Consider the following 20,875-nt stretch of genomic DNA (forward strand, 5'->3'; position numbering starts at 1 on the left):
TTTAACTCTACCTACATGTACATATTACCTCAATTACCGGTGACCCCGCACATTGACTCTGTTGTACCAGTACTCTATGTATATAGCCTTGCTACTGTTATTCTACTGCTGCTCTCTAATTATTATCATTTTTTTACTTAACACTGTCACACCCTGATCTGTTTCACCTGTCTTTGTGATTGTCTTCACCCCCCTCCAGATGTCGCCCATCTTCCACATTATCCCCTGTGTACTTATACCTGTGCTCTCTGTTTGTCTGTTGCCAGTTCGTCTTGTTTGTTCGAGTCAACCAGCGGTTTGTGTCTCAGCTCCTGCTTTTTCCAGGCAAATCAAATGCTCTGCACCTTATTGTGATGTTTTATTGATAATGACCTACACCTATTCCAAAAGTAAAATGAGGAGATGTCTTATATTGTGTGGTCACAGTCACAATAGTTCCAAAAGACCTGACCAATGTGGTGGTAACGATTTATAGCTGAGTTTTCCTGTGGACTGGCAGGGGGGTCTTTGAAGTGAGGCAGCAACTGACTAGCTGCTGCCTCTCATGTCCCCTCAGTACTACCACCATGCTGGAATTGTGGCCATGTGGCGTGAGAATACATTTATTACCCAGCTATTTTTAGCACAGTGCAGGCCCAAGGGTTTGTGCTGAAACACATTTATACTTGAGTAAAAGCCACACACCAGAATAACTGGGACTCAGGGGTCAGCCTCAGAGCAAGGTGCTGCATTCTGTATTCACTCTGTGGTAGAATAAAATATACACTGAATTTAATATTTGTTTTTACACCTCTAGAGCAGTCAAATTTACCACATCTTTTTGTGGAATTAGGTTAATGACATTTAAATGTTTAATTTAGCTTTTAATATTATGAAAATGATTTAACCCGTCTCTCCAATAATACCGTCACCACAAAACGCTTGGCTTACCAGGGTGTTTTGAGGGCTGTTCTACCACGTACTTTAGTGTAGTAAACAGGGGTGGTGGTTATTGGTGGATTGGGTTGAACATGGGTAGACCTTTGTGTGCTCTCCTCACCCGCTTCCCTCAGCCCCAGACCATTAGCAAACATCTGCTGTGGAAACTCTTAGAGGGTCTTCACACTTACTAGACTTTTTGCAAAATACCCTCGGCTACACATGTATTGCAATGTAAACTTGTCACGTCTCAACCGACAGCACACGACACTCACCTGACAGTTTCCCCCTTCTAAGCAAGGCAGTGTAAACACAAATGTCTTGTTGACTCACGGTACAAATTGTTCTTTTTTCTTCTTCTGTTTTTTCCTTTTTACCTGAAATTGTAGTAACAGCCTGTTATATTCGGAAATTGTAGTAACAGCCTGTTATATTCGGAAATTGTAGTAACAGCCGGTTATATTCGGAAATTGTAGTAACAGCCTGTTATATTCGGAAATTGTCGCCCTTTGCAAGTGCTGCGGCTACTGTCTCTGTTTGCTTGGAACGTAATCCACGGAGACTCTATGCCACAAAATGAGTGATAAAGTTTAAAACCAAGTCTCAATTCATGAAATTTGTGACTTGAATCCACACCTCTGACAAATTGTAAATATTACCAACAGAGTGAATGTGAAAATGGTAGGAACAGTGAGTTAACTGCCTTGTTCAGAGGCAGAACGACAGATTTTTACCTCGTCAGCTCGGCATTTGACCTTGCAACTTTTGGGTTACTAGTCCAAAGCTCTAACCACTAGGCTACCTGCCGCCCCGTATTTCATGTGTATGGTTTTTATATATTGATAAATGAAAGATGTGTTATTGAACTCAAAATACAACTCATATATCAGAGAAAACGGTAAAGCCTCATACGACACCAGCTCTTGTTTTGTACCACCTACAGTTAAAACATTCCTGTTATAAAGGCGGCCTGGAATGGTCAAAATGGCACAAATATTTCAAAAAACTTAAATTAATGATTTCTCATTTATGCTTTAAGATACAAATGTCAAATATTTGTCAATAATCCTTCCTCCAAAAGACACTTATATATGGATAAAATATTGTGAAAATACTAAATCATGGGCTTGTTTTAATAGTATCGTGAAGAATCACCCTATTATAGTATTATCATAGACCACAACCAAATCAAAATCAAATCAAATGTATTTATATAGCCCTTCGTACATCAGCTGATATCTCAAAGTGCTGTACAGAAACCCAGCCTAAAACCCCAAACAGCAAGCAATGCAGGTGTAGAAGCACGGTGGCTAGGAAACACTCCCTAGAAAGAAACCTAGAGAGGAACCAGGCTACGTGGGTTGGCCAGTCCTCTTCTGGCTGTGCCGGGTGGAGATTATAACAGAACATGGCCAAGATGTTCAAATGTTCATAAATGACCAGCATGGTCAAATAATAATAATCACAGGCAGAACAGTTGAAACTGGAGCAGCAGCACGGCCAGGTGGACTGGGGACAGCAAGGAGGTAGTGTCAGGTAGTCCTGAGGCATGGTCCTAGGGCTCAGGTCCTCCGAGAGAGAGAAAGAAAGAGAGAAAGAGCGAATTAGAGAGGGCATACTTAAATTCACACAGGACACCGGATAGGACAGGAGAAGTACTCCAGATATAACAGACTGACCCTAGCCCTCAGACACATAAATTACTGCAAAATAAATACTGGAGGCTGAGACAGGAGGGGTCAGGAGACACTGTGGCCCCATCCGAGGACACCCCCGGACAGGGCCAAACAGGAAGGATATAACCCCACCCACTTTGCCAAAGCACAGCCCCACACCACTAGAGGGATATCTTCAACTACCAACTTACCATCCTGAGACAAGGCCGACTATAGCCCACAAAGATTTCCGCCACGGCACACCCCAAGGGGGGTGCCAACCCACTGTTTTGATGATGAAAGCTGTGGAAAAAATATCCAGTAACCCCCCCCCCTTTTGACAGAACTCTTTGAATAGGAATATAGCTTAATACAGCTAGGCTGTGTGTTTGTAGCCATAGTCTCTTATGGCTGTCTGTGTGGGGAGGGAAAACAAACATGAGAAAGGCCTCTCAACCACCAGTACTACCACACCCCTCATCCCAACTCACCACTCCCTGACCCGTCACCAGCATGGAGCTCAACCTCAAATGACGTGGGCTGCTCCACATTGCTTTGCTATGACAGTGTTGTCAGACCAATCTCCATTTTGGATAAATAAATGATGAGCCAGAAACAAACATCAAAGGGGGATTGTGTTCTTCAAAGGGAATGTGGGTATCTATCTACCTCTCTCTCTCTCTCTCTCTCTCTCTCTCTCTCTCTCTCTCTCTCTCTCTCTCTCTCTCTCTCTCTCTCTCTCTCTCTCTCTCTCTCTCTCTCTCTCTCGACTCTCTCTCTGTCTCGCTCTCTCTCTCTGTCTTGCTCTCTGTCTCGCTCTCTCTGTCTCTCTCACTCTCTCTCTCTCTCTCCCTCGCTCTCTCTCTGTCTCTCTCACTCTCTCTCTCTCTCTCTCCCTCGCTCTCTCTCTGTCTCTCTCACTCTCTCTCTGTCTCTCTCTCTCTCTCTCTCTCTCTCTCTCGCTCTCTCTCTCTGTCTCTCTCGCTCTCGCTCTCTCTCTCTGTCTCGGGCTCTCTCTCTGTCTCGGGCTCTCTCTGTCTCGTGCTCTCTCTCTGTCTCGCTCTCTGTCTCGCTCTCTCTCTCTGTCTCTTTTGCTCTCTCTCTCTGTCTCTCTTTGCTCTCTCTCTCTGTCTCTCTGTCTCTCTCTCTCTCTCTGTCTCGCTCTCTATCTCTCTCTCTCACTCTCTCTTTCTGTCTCGCTCTCTATCTCTCTCACTCTCTCTCTGTCTCTCTCTCTCTCTCTCTCTGTCTCGCTCTCTATCTCTCTCTCTCTCTCTCTCTCTCTCTCTCTCTCTCTCTCTCTCTCTCTCTCTCTCTCTCTCTCTCTCTCTCTCTCTCTCTCTCTGTCTCGGACTCTCTCTCTGTCTCGCTCTCTCTCTCTGTCTTGCTCTCTGTCTCGCTCTCTCTGTCTCTCTCACTCTCTCTCTCTCTCTCTCTCTCGCTCTCTCTCTGTCTCTCTCACTCTCTCTCTGTCTCTCTCTCTCTCTCTCTCTCTCTCTCTCTCTCTCTCTCTCTCTCTCTCTCTCTCTCTCTCTCTCTCTCTCTGTCTCGGGCTCTCTCTGTCTCGGGCTCTCTCTCTGTCTCGGGCTCTCTCTGTCTCGTGCTCTCTCTCTGTCTCGCTCTCTGTCTCGCTCTCTCTCTCTCTCTCTCTGTCTCTTTTGCTCTCTCTCTCTGTCTCTCTCTCTCTCTCTCTCTCTCTCTGTCTCGCTCTCTATCTCTCTCTCTCACTCTCTCTTTCTGTCTCGCTCTCTATCTCTCTCACTCTCTCTCTGTCTCTCTCTCTCTCTCTGTCTCGCTCTCTATCTCTCTCGCTCTCTCTCTCTGTCTCTCTCTCTCTCCCTGTCTCGCTCTCTATCTCTCTCTCTCTCTCTCTGTCTCGCTCTCTCTCTGTCTCTCTCCCTCTCTCTCTCCCTCTGTCTCTCCGTCTCCGTATCTCTCCCTCTCTCTCTCTCTGTCTCTCTCTCTTTGTGTCTCTCTCTGTGTCTCTCTCTTTGTGTCTCTCTCTGTCTCACTCTCTCTGTCTGTCTGTTTCTCTGTCTCTCCCTCTGTCTCTCCCTCTGTCTCTCTCCCTCTGTCTCTCAGTCTCCGTATCTCTCCGTCTCCGTATCTCTCCCTCGGTCTCACTCCCTCTGTCTCTCCCTCTGTGTTTCTCTCTGTGTCTCTCTCTGTGTCTCTCTTTCTGTCTCTCTCTTTGTGTCTCTCTCTGTCTCGCTCTCTCTGTCTGTCTGTTTCTCTGTCTCTCTCCCTCTGTCTCTCTGTCTCCATATCTCTCCCTCTCCCTCTCTCTCTCTCCCTCTGTCTCTCTCCCTCTGTCTCTCCGTCTCCATTTCTCTGTCTCTCTCCCTCTGTCTCTCCGTCTCCATATCTCTCCCTTTCCCTCTCTCTCTCTCCCTCTGTCTCTCTCCCTCTGTCTCGCCGTCTCCATTTCTCTCTCTCCCTCTGTCTCTCCGTCTCCGTATCTCTCCCTCTCTCCCTCTCTCTCTCTCTCTCTCTCTCTCTTCTCTCTCTGTCTGTCTTTCTCTGTTTCTCTACCTCTCGTTCTGGTTATAGACATACATACTCACACACTGCAGTCCAACCTGCTCAGGATTCTAATCAACACATCTGCATCTCTTGCCAGGCTAACTCTCTCTTTATCTCTTTATGTGGTTTCAGATGTAACAGTGTCTGTGTTGTTGACTGTGTGGTATGTTTTTGTTGTCCATCAGTGATCGCTCTTTTTCCCCACTTGATTTTCTGGGCCTTGAAATCAATGCTGTCATATCTGGTTTAACCGCTGTCTGATCTCATCTTTTATTACCTTCCCTCCTTTTCGAGCTTTTTGTCCTTCAAGCCATCAGGCTCTTCCACTCATTTTACTATTGGTAGAGAGTGGGACGCCTGTTATCTAACTCCTCTGTCTACTAATCTACTAGGTGTGTATTCATAACACCCTGTGTGTATGACTGTAGTTACTTACAATTGTTATTGTGTGATCAATCCCCTTGATGTCATTCCACCATCCGTTATGGATACAAGTGTTTGATAGTGACGTAGGCTACACACCATTTTGCATCTGCTTCCTGAAGCTCATGATGGGACATCTTGGTTATGTATGCCTGTTGTAATGTACTGTGGATCTCGGTGTGTATGTGCATTTGCATTGATAGCAACAGGTGACATGGCATTTTGGGAGGAAACTCACCTCATCCTGAACCACCACCAAATGTCTATGTAAAAGAGTGTGAGAGACTATTGTTGGGGTGTAATTGTGTGCAAGGCTCATCCATGTGGAACCTTGTACGTGGAACACATCCTGCTCATATTTCCTGTAGCTGAGATCTTACAATACAATTGTTTTCAGGGTTTTTTCCGTCTTCCAATGGGAATCTTCATGTTTAGTAGAATACAGTTATCAAGCCAACCATGTCAGACTGACTGGTTGAGTGTCTGTAATGACCTGGTGTCCCTTCCCCCCCCCCCCCCCCCCCCTGTTCTCTGACCACTGCCCTACCGAAGCTCAGCTCAGTCCAACCCAGCCCCTTTGACTCATACCATTGGGCCATGGAGGATTATGACGTGCGCTCGGCCGCCAGTATCCTGGCCTCGGTGAAAGAGCAGGAGGCACGCTTCGAGCGTCTGACCCGGGCCCTGGAGGAGGAGCGACGCAACGTCTCCCTGCAGCTGGAGCGTTCCAATGTACCCCCCGACAGGTTGGGAGGGACTGGGCCTAGCGCTAACCTGCCACCCAACAGCCAACCCCTGGCCTGGCAGCAGGTGGTGATGCAGGTAAATCAAACCAGCACGCCCCAATTTCCCACCTGCCTGTCCACCTACCTGCCTGCTTGATCTGACTATCCAGTCCCCCTCCATTTGTTTATTTGACTCATTGCATCATCTCTTTGTCATCATCTCTCATTCTCCTGGGCATCTAGTGGCTGATCCAACCCCTGTATTATTTCTGATTTGTTGTGCTGCTTGGATGGGGATGTAAACATTACAATGTGGTGGAGTGTGGTGACGCATCCTCTTTAAAGGGGGAGGGTGATATTCCACTCTTTTTTATCTCCTCTCACCTACAAACCACCCAATTCAACCCCGTTTCCTTCCACCCAGTGTTTTTTGATAACGTTAAGTTAGTTTACTATGGCCCGGTGCTCTGGGTGAGCAGAGTTTGCTCATTTTAAAACATTCCAGTGAAATATCCACCCACTTGGGGCACCAGGCCTTGCAGAACTTTACCAATGTCTTATGGTCTTACTGCTAATTGGATTGTGTCTGTTCAGCCAGCTCTGCCCGTGACTGAAGGACATTTGGGTCCTGGTTGGTGGCTGGGAGTGGAGCTGTAGTGACTTCTCTGGCTGAGGTTGAAGGACATTTGTGTCTTGATTGGGCCTGGGCTTGTAGTGCTGGTGACTATCCTAGGTTGAAGGACATTTGGGTCCTGGTTGGGGCCTTGGAGTGGAGCTGTAGTGACTTCCCTGGCTGGGGTACAATAACCTTTTGGCTCTTGTTTGGGCATTGCCTGGGAGTGCTTAGAGCTGTTGACTTCTCTGGCTGGGGATGTGTTGAAGGAGATGTGAAGTGAGGCAGACATGATCCGATGAAATGGCAGTGGTCACCGTCCATTGATTTACAGTACAGAGCAAACTCCTGACTCTTGCGGGTGGGCATTTCCCTGCATGCACTGCTTTTATAATGTTTAACCCAAAATGCTTTTCTTGTTCACAGATTGTGCCAACGTTCATTTCTGTGGCTCGTTGGCTGTTTAGCCACAAAAAATGTATAATTTAGTGGCAGTATGTGGCTTCCCAGCTGAGTAAGCCGGCCTTTTCTCCCCCTTGCCTCAGGCTTTGCTGAACCAAGTCCCTGACTCGTTGATGCCCTCGCATACTCGTAAATTGTGAATGATTTACCGAGAGCTGCTTAACACGACAGCCAGTGAATTAGCCTGCTCTTTTACAGGAGGATCACTGCGTGGTTATCACTCACAGCTGGCTCACTGTTGTGGCTCCAAGGTGAACGGCAGTGGCCCGTCACCCGTCTCCCTGCATCGGGGGGTCAATTGGGCGGAACGGCCCGAAACACACAGGCCACACGCAACGTGGCTGGCTGCACCGTGGAAGGAGCCTACTATTACATCATGAGATTGTTTATTATACTGTACCAGTCAAAAGTTTGGAGACACCTACTCATTCAAGGGTTTTTGTTTATTTTTACTCAGTGCCTCCAGAAAGTATTCATACCCCTTGACTTATTCTACATTTTGTTGTGTTACAGCCTGAATTCAAAATGGATTAAATAGCTTTTTTTCTCTCACCCTACATACAATACCCCATAATGACAAAGTGAAAACATGTTTTTGCAAATTTATTGAAAATCAAATACAGCAATATCTCATTTACATAAGTATTCTCACCCCTGAGTTAATACATGTTTAGAATCACCTTTTGCAGTGATTACAGCTGTGAGTCATTCTGTGTAAGTATCTAAGAGCTTTGCACATCTGGATTTTACAATATTTGCCCGTTATTCTTTTCATAATTCTTCAAACTAGGCAACCATTTTCACATCTTGCCATAGATTTTCAAGCAGATTTAAGTCAAAACTGTAATTCAGCCACCCAGGAACATTCACGGTCTTCTTGGTAAGCAACTCCAGTGTAGATTTAGCCTTGCGTTTTAGGTAATTGTCCTGCTGAATGGTGAATTCATCTCCCAGTGTCTGCAGGAAAGCAGACTGAACCCGTTTTTTTTCTAGGATTTTGCCTGTGCTTAGCTCCATTCCATTTGTTTTATCATGAAAAACTTCACAGTGCTTAACAATTACAAGCATACCCATAACATGATGCAGCCACCACTATGCTTTAAAATATGGAGAGTGGTACTAAGTAATGTGTTGTATTGGATTTTCCCCAAACATAACACTTTGTATTCAGAACAAAAAGTGAATTGCAGTATTCCTTTAGTGCCTTACTGCAAACAGGATGCATGATTTTGAATATTTGTATGCTCTATAGGCTTCCTTCTTTTCACTCTGTCATTTAGGTTAGTATTGTGGAGTAACTAAACTGAGGATGGATCAACAACATTGTTCTCCTATCACAGCCATTAAACTCTAACTGTTTTAAAGTCACCATAGGCCTCATAGTGAAATCCCTGAGCTGCTTCCTTCCTGTCCGGCAACTGAGTTAGGAAGGACGCCTGTATCTTTGTAGTGACTGGGTGTATTGATACACCATCCAAAGTGTAATTAATAACTTCACCATGCCCAAAGGGATATTCAATGTCTGCTTTTAAATGTTTTACCCATCTACCAATAGGTGCCCTTCTTTGTGAGGCATTGGGAAACCTCCCTGGTCTTTGTGGTTGAATCTGTGTTTGAAATCTGTGTTTGAAATTCACTGCTTGACTGAGGAACCTTACAGATAATTGTATGTGTGGGGTACAGATGAGGTAGTCATTAAACACTATTATTATCCATGCAACTTATTATGTGACAGTCTGTCACGTGTGCTTCCTCTCTGGCCTCTAGGTCACCAGGCTGCTCGTTAAGGCGCACACCTGTCACCATCGTTATGCGCATTAGCCCAATATGACACTCACCTGGACTCCATCACCTCCTTGATTACCTGTCCTATATATGTCACTCCCCTTGGTTCCTTCCCCAGGCATCATTGTTTCTGTTTCAGTTTAATGTCTGTCCGTTGTTCATGTTTCTTGTTTTGTATTATGTTGTGTTTTTTCAATAAAACACTCACTCCCTGAACTTGCTTCCCGACTTTCAGCGCACAACGTTACACAGTTTCTCTCCTGAACGTATTCAGGCTTGCCATAACAAAGGAGTTGAATTCTTATTGACTCAAGACATTTCAGCTTTTCATTTTTTATTATTTTGTTAAAATTTCGAAAAACATAATTCAACTTTGACATTATGGGATATTGTGTGTTTGCCAGTGACAAAAAATATAAATTTAATCAATTTTGAATTCAGGCTGTAACACAACAAAATGTGGAAGAAGTCCGGGTGTGTGAATACGTTCTGAAGGCCCTGTATATGAGGGATGAGGATGGAGGAACGCACCCGGATCTCTGTTGTATGAAGGATGAGGAAGGCATCCGACTCTCTGTTATGTGAAGGATTAGGAAGGCATCCGACTCTCTGTTATGTGAAGGATGAAGAAGGCATCTGACTCTCTGTTTATGTGAAGGATGAGGAAGGCATCCGACTCTCTGTTATGTGAAGGATGAAGAAGGCATCTGACTCTCTGTTATGTGAAGGATGAGGAAGGCATCTGACTCTGTTGTATGAAGGATGAGGAAGGCATCTGACTCTCTGTTGTATGAAGGATGAGGAAGGCATCCGACTCTCTGTTGTATGAAGGATGAGGAAGGCATCCGACTCTCTGTTGTATGAAGGATGAGGAAGGCATCCGACTCTCTGTTGTATGAAGGATGAGGAAGGCATCCGACTCTGTTGTATGAAGGATGAGGAAGGCATCCGACTCTGTTGTATGAAGGATGAGGAAGGCATCCGACTCTCTGTTGTATGAAGGATGAGGAAGGCATCCGACTCTCCTATCCTCTCCTCTCGCAGCCACACGCACGCACATCTCGTACTATCTCGTCCATGCATGATGGATTATAATGGGCTGAGGATCAGCGGCTCGTAGCTCGGGGGCTCCCAGTCGCCAGCGCAGGGGCAGCCCTCGATGGGCCCCTCTGTTATTAAAAGTTGGGGTCAGAGAAGAGAGGCAGCCAGAGACTGATTAATGGAATCGCAAGTAAATACTTAATAAAAGTGATTAGCTGTTGATTTAGAAAGAACTCTCTTCAACTCCAGAGACTCTATTGCTGGCAGCAGACGCTGTTTCCTGTTCTGCCTTGTTGTTGTCTTGGCTCTCAGGTTTAGTTGTTTCAATGAAAGCCTTTGACAGTGTTGTTCCAACATGTTACAAAATCAATCACCAAAATGGTTCATACAATGATGCACTTTTTCCCCTGTTGTTTTGTGTACTAAGACAGAGCGAGAGAGAGAACCTTGGGTCAACACAATGTCCACAGTTGGTTACTGGACTCCACAGAGTAGACAGGGGGGTTTGTAATGGCTGTCTGATTGGTTGGAGTAAGGGGGAGGAGACCCATCCTGATCCTGCTGTTGACTGGTGTATTTGAGCATTTTCCAAAGAGCTCCCCTCTCTAATTAGTGGATGTTCTGTGGAGGGGAACATCAGCATGGTGGTCAAAACAAGAGAAACAATAAATAATTCACTGCTTTGGAAAAAGCTAGCATCAACATCCCTGATAAGCTGACTGGGTTGAGCTGTTCGCACTACCCACAGAGGGTAATGGAGAAAGCACAATAGTATTTTTAATATAGATTGTTTGAACTGTGTTGTCATGGTCAAGTGTATGTTTGGTGAATTGTCAATGAAGATGTTCATGTTATCGTCACATGCTGTGCTACAGTCACTGTGCATCAGTAAGGACATGGTTTTTGGAAAAACCAGTCTGCTTTTCCCCCAAGACTGTATACTGTATTTCAGATGGGCTTTTTTCCCCTCACTCATTGTGATCAAACACTTACTAAAGTGCTACTAGGGGATTTTTGAGCATTTTTACATTGATGTCTTCTGAAGAATGTCAAGACAATGCAGTCAGACACTGTATATTGTGTTCCTTGATGGGAATCATCAACAGGAAACCACTGACACGAAGCATGTCTTTCAATCCTCATTCACTCACATCAAGTTACCAGTGACACACTTAAACCAAGACTGGGCTCCAAACGATACCCTATACCCTATACCCTATATAGTACACTGCTTTAAAAACAAATCTATATACATTGGGGCAAAAAAGTATTTAGTCAGTCACCAATTGTGCAAGTTCTCCCACTTAAAAAGATGAGAGAGGCCTGTAATTTTCATCATAGGTACACTTCAACTATGACAGACTAAATCCAGAAAATCACATTGCAGGATTTTTAATGAATTTATTTGCAAATTATGGTGGAAAATAAGTATTTGGTCAATAACAAAAGTTTATCTCAGTACTTTGTTATATACCCTTTGTTGGCAATGACAGAGGTCAAATGTTTTCTGTAAGTCTTCACAAGGGTTTCACACACTTTTGCTGGTATTTTGGCCGATTCCTCCATGCAGATCTCCTCTAGAGCAGTGATGTTTTGGGGCTGTTGCTGGGAAACACGGACTTTCAACCCCCTCCAAAGATTTTCTATTGGGTTAAGATCTGCAGACTGGCTAGGCCACTCCAGGACCTTGAAATGCTTCTTACGAAGCCTCTCCTTCGTTGCCCGGGCGGTGTGTTTGGGATCATTGTCATGCTGAAAGACCCAGCCACGTTTCATCTTCAATGCCCTTGCTGATGGTAGGAGGTTTTCACTCAAAATCTCACGATGGCCCCATTCATTCTTTCCTTTACACGGATCAGTCATCCTGGTCCCTTTGCAGAAAAACAGCCCCAAAGCATGATGTTTCCACCCCCATGCTTCACAGTAGGTATGGCGTTCTTTAGATGCAATTCAGCATTCTTTGTCCTCCAAACACGACGAGTTGAGTTTTCACCAAAAAGTTATATTTTGGTGTCATCTGACCATATGACATTCTCCCAATCTTCTTCTAGATCATCCAAATGCTCTCTAGCAAACTTCAGATGGGCCTGGACATGTACTGGCTTAAGCAGGGGGACACGTCTGGCACTGCAGGATTTGAGTCCCTGGCGGCGTAGTGTGTTACTGATGGTAGGCTTTGTTACTTTGGTCCCAGCTCTCTGCAGGTCATTCACTAGGTCCCCCCGTGTGGTTCTGGGATTTTTGCTCACCGTTCTTGTGATCATTTTGACCCCATGGGGTGAGATCTTGCGTGGAGCCCCAGATCGAGGGAGATTATCAGTGGTCTTGTATGTCTTCCATTTCCTAATAATTTCTCCCACAGTTGATTTCTTCAAACCAAGCTGCTTAACTATTGCAGATTCAGTCTTCCCAGCCTGGTGCAGGTCTACAATTTTGTTTCTGGTGTCCTTTGACAGCTCTTTGGTCTTGGCCATAGTGGAGTTTGGAGTGTGACGGTTTGAGGTTGTGGACAGGTATATTTTATACTGATAACAAGTTCAAACAGGTGCCATTAATACAGGACAGGGGAACCTCTTAAAGAAGAAGTTACAGGTCTGTGAGAGCCAGAAATCTTGCTTGTTTGTAGGTGACCAAATACTTATTTTCCACCATAATTTGCAAATAAATAAATTAAAAATGCTACAATGTGATTTTCTGGATTTTCTTTCTCATTTTGTCTGTCATAGTTGAAGTGTACCTATGATGATAATTACAGGCCTCTTTGTAAGTGGGAGAACTTGCACAATTGGTGGCTGACTAAATACTTTTTTGCCCCACTGTATTCTCATTTTACCCCCTTTTTCTCCCCAATTTTGTGGTATCCAATTGTAGTTAGTAATTACTATCTTGTCTCATCGCTACAACTCCCGTACGGGCTCGGGAGAGATGAAGGTCGAAAGCCATGCGTCCTCCGAAACACAACCCAACCAAGCCGGACTGCTTCTTAACACAGCGTGCCTCCAACCCGGAAGCCAGCCGCAGCAATGTGTCGGAGGAAACACCGGGCACCTGGCTACCTTGGTTGGCGTGCACTGCGCCCGACCCGCCACAGGAGTCGCTGGTGCGCGATGAGACAAGGATATCCCTACCGGCCAAACCCTCCCTAATCCGGACGACGCTAGGCCTATTGTGCGTCGCCCCACGGACCTCACGGTCGCGGCCGGCTGCGACGGAGCCTGGGCGCGAACCCATAGTCTCTGGTGGCATAGCTAGCGCAGCGATGCAGTGCCGTAGACCACTGTGCCACCCGGGAGGCAGTACACTACTTTTGACCAGAGCCTTATGGGCCCTTGACAAAAGTAGTGCATTATGTAGGGAATAGGGTTAAATTTGTGTCCCATCCCAGGTCTGTTTTCTTACTGTGTTATGGAGGAGTGAAAGGTCAAGTGGTGAATGGTGGTGGCACTCTATAGAGACTTGTTCTGGTTAGTATTCAGACAGTATAGCCAGTGAGGTAGAGATGGGATGGGGTACACTACCAACTACCCCTGTCCTGTGCAAATGTTGTGAGGTTCCTTTAGAGGAACGGTGCATCCTTTGATTTCAGTGCTGTCTGTGGGTGAGATGTATGGACCTCAGCCTGGCCCCGGGATGGCACTACACCACACACACACACACACACACACACACACACACACACGCACACGCACACGCACACGCACACACACACACACACGCACGCACAGTCACACACAGGCACGCACACGCACACGCACACACACACACACACGCACACGCACACGCACACGCACACACACACGCACACACACACACAGTCACACACACACACAGTCACACACACACACAGTCACACACAGGCACGCACACACAGGCACGCACGCACACACAGACACAATCAGGCACGCACGCACACACAGACACACACGCTCGCACCCTCACACAGACACACACGCTCGCACCCTCACACCCTCATTGGCCCTGCAACGCCACAATTGACACAAAGGCACAGTGCTATAGCGACGGCAGGCATGCTGGCAGATATATCCCTCACTGGCCTCTCGTAAATCACCTGCAGTCTAACAATGAGCCTCAGTCCACCACTCCTCCTCCTCCTCCCTTCTCTCTCTCCCTCCGTTCTCCTCCGTGTCATTAGGAAAATTTGAGCTTCCCGTAAATGTGTAATCACCTCTCTGTGAAAAGGTGGCGTTGTGGATTTTTTTCTTGCCCGCACCTTGTGTCCCAAATGAACCCTATTCCCTATATAGTGCACTACTTTTGACGAGAGACATATAGGCCCTGGTCAAAGGTAGTGCACTATAAAGGGAATAGGGTGCCATTTGGAACACATACACTTGTTCTGTATGTGGCCCCCCTTCCTCTTGGGCTCTTTTCTCTTTCTCTAGCTAGTCTACATAGCTAGACTATATTGTATGGATCTCTGTGTGTAGAAGGACATTCCAATTCCATTGGTTAGATCAGTGGTTCCCAAACTTTTTATAGACCCGTACGTACCCCTTCAGACATTTAACCTCCAGCTCCGTAACCCCTCTAGCACCAGGCTCAGCACACTCTCAAATGTTGATTTTTGCCATCAGTGTAAGCCTGCTACAAACACTCACTATACGATACAATATTTATTTAACATAAGTGTGAGTTTTTGTCACAACCTGGCTCGTGGGACGAGCTCTTATAGGACCAGGGCACAAATAATAATATAATAATAATCAATATTTTGCTCTTTATTTAGCCATCTTACATATAAAACCTTATTTGTTCATAATCTTTTTTAAATAACTCACCACAGGTTAATGAGAATGGTGTGCTTGAAAGGATGCATATAACTGCAATGTTGGGTTGTATTGGAGAGAGTCTCAGTCTTAAATCGTTTTCCACACACAGTATGAGCCTGTGTTTAGTTTTCATGCTAGTGAGGGCCGAGAATCCACTCTCACATAGGTATGTGGTTGCAAAGGGAAACTCTGAGCGCAGCCCTATCCAGAAATCTAGCAGTGGCTTCTGATTCAATTCAATTTTCACAGAACCACTTGTTGCAATTTTGATGAGGCTCTCTTGTTCAGATATCGGTAAGTGGACTGGAGGCAGGGCATGAAAGGGATAATGAATCTAGTTGTTTTGTCGTTTGTTTTGGGAAAGTACCTGCGTAATTGCGCACCCAGTTCACTCAGCTGCTTCTGTATATCACATTTGACATTGTCAGTAAGCTTGAGTTCATTTGTACACAATGTCCTTGTTAATGCAGACCAAAATGAGCTCCAACTTCTTAATCAGAGCCTCAGTTTTGTCCCGGCTTCCAGTGGTTTGAAGAAGAGGATGTCTTCCTTAATTGACCCCCCATAAACGTAACGGACGTATACCAGAAGCTGTGCCAGGCCCGCCATCTCTGTTGACTCATCCAGCTATAACGCATATAATTCACCCCCTTGTATGTGATGCAGTAATTGTTTCCAAACATATCCTGCCATGTCCCTGATTCTTCGTGAAACAGTGTTGTTTGATGAAGTCATTGTCTGTATAGTGTTTTGGGCCTTTTCCCCCAATAATGTCAGGAAGAATTAAGTCCACCACAATAGTATGGTGCTTGCCTGTCCTAGCCATTCGGTAGCTCACCATATAAGACACTTCTAGACCCTCAAACAGATTAAGGAAAGAAATTCCACAAATTAACTTTTAAGGCGGCACACCTGTTAATTGAAATGCATTCCAGGTGACTACCTCATGAAGCTGGTTGAGAAAATGCCAAGTGTTCAAAGCTGTCATCAAGGCAATGGGTGGCTATTTGAAGAGCTCAAATATAAAATATATTTTGATTTGTTTAATACTTTTTTGGTTAATCCATGATTCCATATGTGTTTGTTCATAGTTTTGATGTCTTCACTATTATTCTACAATGTAGAAAATAGTAAAAATAAAGAAAAACCTTGAATGAGTAGGTGTTCTAAAACTTTTGACCGGTATTGTACAATGGTGTTTGTTCTTCATTGGTTGCACTTGTGGCAACAGGTCACAATTCTTGTTGCTGTGATGGCACACTGGTATTTCACCCAGTAGATATAGGTGTTTATCAACATTGGGTTTGTTTTCAAATTATTTGTGGATCTGTCTAATCTGAGGGAAATATCTGTCTCTAATATGGTCATACATTTGGCAGGCGGTTAGGAAGTGCAGCTCAGTTTCCACCTCATTTTGTGGGCAGTGTGCACGTAGCCTGTCTTCTCTTGAGAGCCTCTCTCTAGGTGATGGCTTTGTTATGGAAGGTTTGGGAATCGGTTCCTTTTAGGTGGTTGTAGAATTTAACGGCTCTTTTCTAGATTTTGATAATTAGCGGGTATCGGCCTAATTCTGCTCTGCATGCATTATTTGGTGTTTTACGTTGTACACAGAGAATGTTTTTGCAGAATTCTGCATGCAGAGACTCAATTTAGTGTTTGTCCCATTTTGTGAATTCTTGGATGGTGAGCGGACCCCAGACCTCACAACCATGAAGTGCAATGGGTTCTATAACTGATTCAAGTAATTTTAGTAATTGGTATGTCGAATGTTATGTTCCTTTTGATGGCATAGAAGGCACTTCTTACCTTGTCTCTCAGATCGTTCACAGCTTTGTGGAAGTTCACTTTGGTGCTGATGTTTAGGCCAAGGTATGTATCGTTTTTATGTGCTCCAGGGCAATGGTGTCTAGATGGAATTTGTATTTGTGGTCCTGGCAACTGGACCTTTTTTGGAACACCATTATTTTGCTCTTACTGAGATTTACTGTCAGGACCCAGGTCTGGCAGAATTTGTGCAGAAGATCTAGGTAGTGCTGTAGGCCCTCCTTGGTTGGTGACAGACGCACCAGATCATCAGCAAATAGTAGACATTTGACTTCAGATTCTAGTAGGGTAGGCCGGGTGCTGCAGACTGTTCTAATGCCCTTGCCAATTTGTTGATATATATGTTGAAGAGAGTGGGGCTTAAGCTGCATCTCTGTCTCACCCCACGGCCCTTTGGAAAGAAATGTGTGTTTTTTGCCAATTTTAACCACAAACTTGTTGTTTGTGTTCATGGATTTTGTAATGTCGTATGTTTCAATTTGCATAGCATACCCTCATGCCAAATTGAGTCGAAGTCTTTTTTGAAATCAATAAAGCATGAGAAGACTTTGCCTTTTTTTGGTTTGATTGTTTGTCAATTAGGTTGTGCAGGGTGAATATGTGGTCTGTCGTACGATAATTTGGTAAAAAGCCAATTTGACATTTGCTCAGTACATTGTTTTCACTGAGGAAATGTACAAGTCTGCTGTTAATGATAATGCAGAGGATTTTCCCAAGGTTGCTGTTGACTCATATCCCACTCTCTCTCCTTTACTAGAGCCAGTGCCACTCCCGGAATGTGACCTTCTGCCTCACAGACTAGTTGCGTATATAACCAAACAAGGCCGGACCTTGACCCCCCTCCCCTGATTGGAAGGCTAAATCGAAAACAGTTAGAATGCTTCATGTGCTTTGTAGTTTAGAGGTTTTTGGCTGTTCAAAGCCTTGATTTAATTATCCTAATACGTTTCAGGTACTGGTGCGACATTTTTACTACATGAGTTACAAGCATGTAAATGGCACAGCAAACCAGTACCAGACGTTTTATTCCAACAATATTTTGCGTTCAAGAAGTACACATTGAAGACATGTTGGTGTCTGCCTTGCTTTAAACCTTGAGATTATCCTTTACACCAGTACACATTTGTCAGACAAGCACACCTGATTCAACTTGTCAACGAATCACCAGGACCTGAATGAGTTGTATCATGTATGTTTGCCCAGGACTACAACAAACATGTTCTGTTGGGGGTACTCAAGGACTGAAGTTGGGAACCACTGCTCTTCACTTTATGAACGCTTAGTCTACCAATATGGTCGTGGCTTGGCCAGAGGTGCAGTGAGGGACCCCGGCTCTGCCATCAGTGAGTGGATTCACAGTGACAGCAGCTTATGTGTACCAGGCGCTCTGTAGGTATGCCTGTCACATCAGTCATGTAGCCCTGTCATGGTAACCCCATTGCATGCACCATTTCTACCCATCCAGAAGGTCTGGGACTGGGGCTGGTGTGGGTCTGGTTGACAGAGAGCAAGTTATGCACTGCTTTTGGCCAGCAGCAGACCCAGGGCCTCTTGACTTTGCACATGAAGTCATTACAGCAGGGCAGAGTGGCAGAAGTGAGGTCTGGAATGCGGACTGGCTCACACTCTATGTGTCTGAGTGCAGCTTTGGAAATGATTATTGCCAGAGGAGGAATGTGTCAGAGAATAAGAGCTACTACTGTTGTCTTTCTCTCCCAGTGCCTCATTTAACCAGACCTGGGCAGTCTGGGGGCTCCAACACCGACACACACAATCATAGAACGAAAGGGAGGAGAGGGGGGGGGGGGTTTGTGAAATTGAGTAGGGAAAAGGGTTTTGTTGGGAAGTGTTGATTACTTTGGCATGTTCAGGGGAATGGCGGACGTTTTACGCTATTTTGTGTATTTTTAAAATATTTGTAAAATTTTGGTACATAATGCTTCCGCCATCGTTTCCTACAGTGCGTTCGGAAAGTATTCAGCCCCCCTTGACTTTTTCTACGTTTTGTTAAGTTACAGCCTTTTCCCCCTCATCAATCTATACAATACCCCATAATGACAAAGCAAAAACAGTTTTTTAGACATTTTTATTTTTTAACACATTTACATAAGTAGTCAGACCCTTTACTCAGTACTTTGTTGAAATACCTTTGGCAGTGATTTAAGCTTGGCACACCTGTATTTGGGGAGTTTCTCCCATTCTTCTGCAGTAAGACTGCACTCAACGAGCTGCATACGCCATCAGCAAACAAGACCATGCTCATTGAGGCGTGCTCCTAGTGGCCGGTCTGTTTTTACCTCATCTCTACCAGCATCTAACCTGTGCGACTAGAGGGGGGAAAAAACTCTAGATCACCTTAAGTCCACACACAAAGACGGTATACAAAGCTCTCCCCCAACTTCCATTTGGCAAATCAGACCATAACTCTATCGTCCTGATTCCTGCTTACAAGCAAACACACAATATGGAAGTGGTCCGATGAAGTGGATGCTAAACTACTGTTATGCTAGCACAGACTGGAATACGTTCCGGGATTCATCCCATGGCATTGAGGAGTTTTGAGAACTTCAAGTTCCTCTGTGACCACATCACTAAGGACCTTTCATGGTCCAAACACACCAACATAGTTGTGAAGAGGGTACGACAATGCCTGCTTGCCCTCAGGAGGCTGAAAATATTTGTCATTGGTCCTCAGATCCTCAAAAGGTTTTACAGCATCATTGCTTGGTATGGCAGCTGCTCTGCATCCGACTGCAAGGCGCTACAGAGGGTAGTGCGAGCTTCCTGCAATCCAGGACCTCTATTCCCAGGCGGTGTCACAGGAAGACCCTAAAATTTGTCAAGGACTCCAGACACCCAAGTCATAAACTGTTCTCTCTGCTATCACATGGCAAGTGGTACAAGAGTGCAAAGTCTGGAACCAAAAGGCACCTCAACAGTTTTTACCCCCAAGTCATAAGAATGCTCAACAGTTAATCAAATGGCTACCTGGACTGTTTACATTGACCCCCATAATGATTTATTTATCGTAATTGTCCCTTGCACTGGGTCATTGCAAACTTCTAGACACACACTCACACATACTACACTGACACTCCAACACACACACACACACACAGTCTTGTCTAACTAACCTTGTGGGGACGCACAATTCAGTCCCATTCAAAATCCTATTTTCCCTAACCCATAACACTAAACCTAACCCTTACCCATAACCCGAAAGCCTAAACTTAATCCTAAACCTAACCCTAGTTCCTAATCCTAAAACGAACTCTCGCTCCTAACCCTAAACCTAATTCTAACCTTAACCCTAGACCCCCTAGAAATATCATTTGACCTTGTGAGGACTAACAAAATGTCCCCAATTGGTCCCCACAAGTATAGTTAAACACATCCACATATGCTCACACACACAAAATACACACAGACATGCATATTGACGCCACATACACACACATACACATACACTGCTGCTACTCTGTGCATGATATATGCTGACTGCCTAGTCACTTTTACCCCTCCTCACATGTACAGTACATACTGTATTACCTGAACTACCTCGTACCTCTGCGTATTGACTTGGTACTGGCACTACTTGTACATAGCCTTTTTGTTGTGTTACTATTTCCTTTTATTTAGAAAATATTTGTCTTACTTTTTAACTATTTTTAAAATGTATTTTTTTATTTTATTTAACTAGGCAAGTCTTAAGAACAAATAGTTATTTACAACGATGGCCTACAAAAAGGCAAAATACCTCCTGTGGGGATGGGGGCTGGGATTTAAAATAATTTAAATAAAAAATATGACAAAACACACATCACGACAATAGAGACAAAACAACACTACAAGAGTGTTAAGAGATACCTAAGACGACAACACAGCATGGCAGTAACACATCATAACACAGCATGGTAGAAACACAACATAACACAGCATGGCAATAACACATCATAACACAGCATGGTAGAAACACAACATAACACAGCATGGCAGTAACACATCATAACACAGCATGGCAGTAACACATCATAACACAGCATGGCAGTAACACATCATAACACAGCATGGCAATAACATGGCAGTAACACATCATAACACAACATGGTAGCAACA

The 20,875-nt window shown here is 44.7% G+C and overlaps 1 protein-coding gene across 13 annotated transcripts in view; it reads left to right on the top strand.

Annotated features, from left to right (window-relative positions):
• Positions 1–20,875, top strand: part of LOC124036470 (armadillo repeat protein deleted in velo-cardio-facial syndrome homolog) — a 355,671-nt gene that overhangs the window by 165,301 nt on the left and 169,495 nt on the right. For 12 of the 13 annotated variants that reach the window (XM_046351093.1, XM_046351099.1, XM_046351092.1 and 9 more), the window contains exon 4: positions 6,072–6,341. The exons of the other annotated variant lie outside the window; for it this stretch is intronic. In XM_046351093.1, coding sequence (XP_046207049.1) covers positions 6,117–6,341 — 225 coding nt within the window. In that variant the 5' untranslated portion in view covers positions 6,072–6,116. The remainder of the gene's footprint in view (positions 1–6,071; positions 6,342–20,875) is intronic. 13 annotated transcript variants of the gene reach the window in all.

This window comes from Oncorhynchus gorbuscha, linkage group LG05 (genome assembly GCF_021184085.1).
Source record: "Oncorhynchus gorbuscha isolate QuinsamMale2020 ecotype Even-year linkage group LG05, OgorEven_v1.0, whole genome shotgun sequence".
Lineage (NCBI taxonomy): Eukaryota > Metazoa > Chordata > Actinopteri > Salmoniformes > Salmonidae > Oncorhynchus > Oncorhynchus gorbuscha.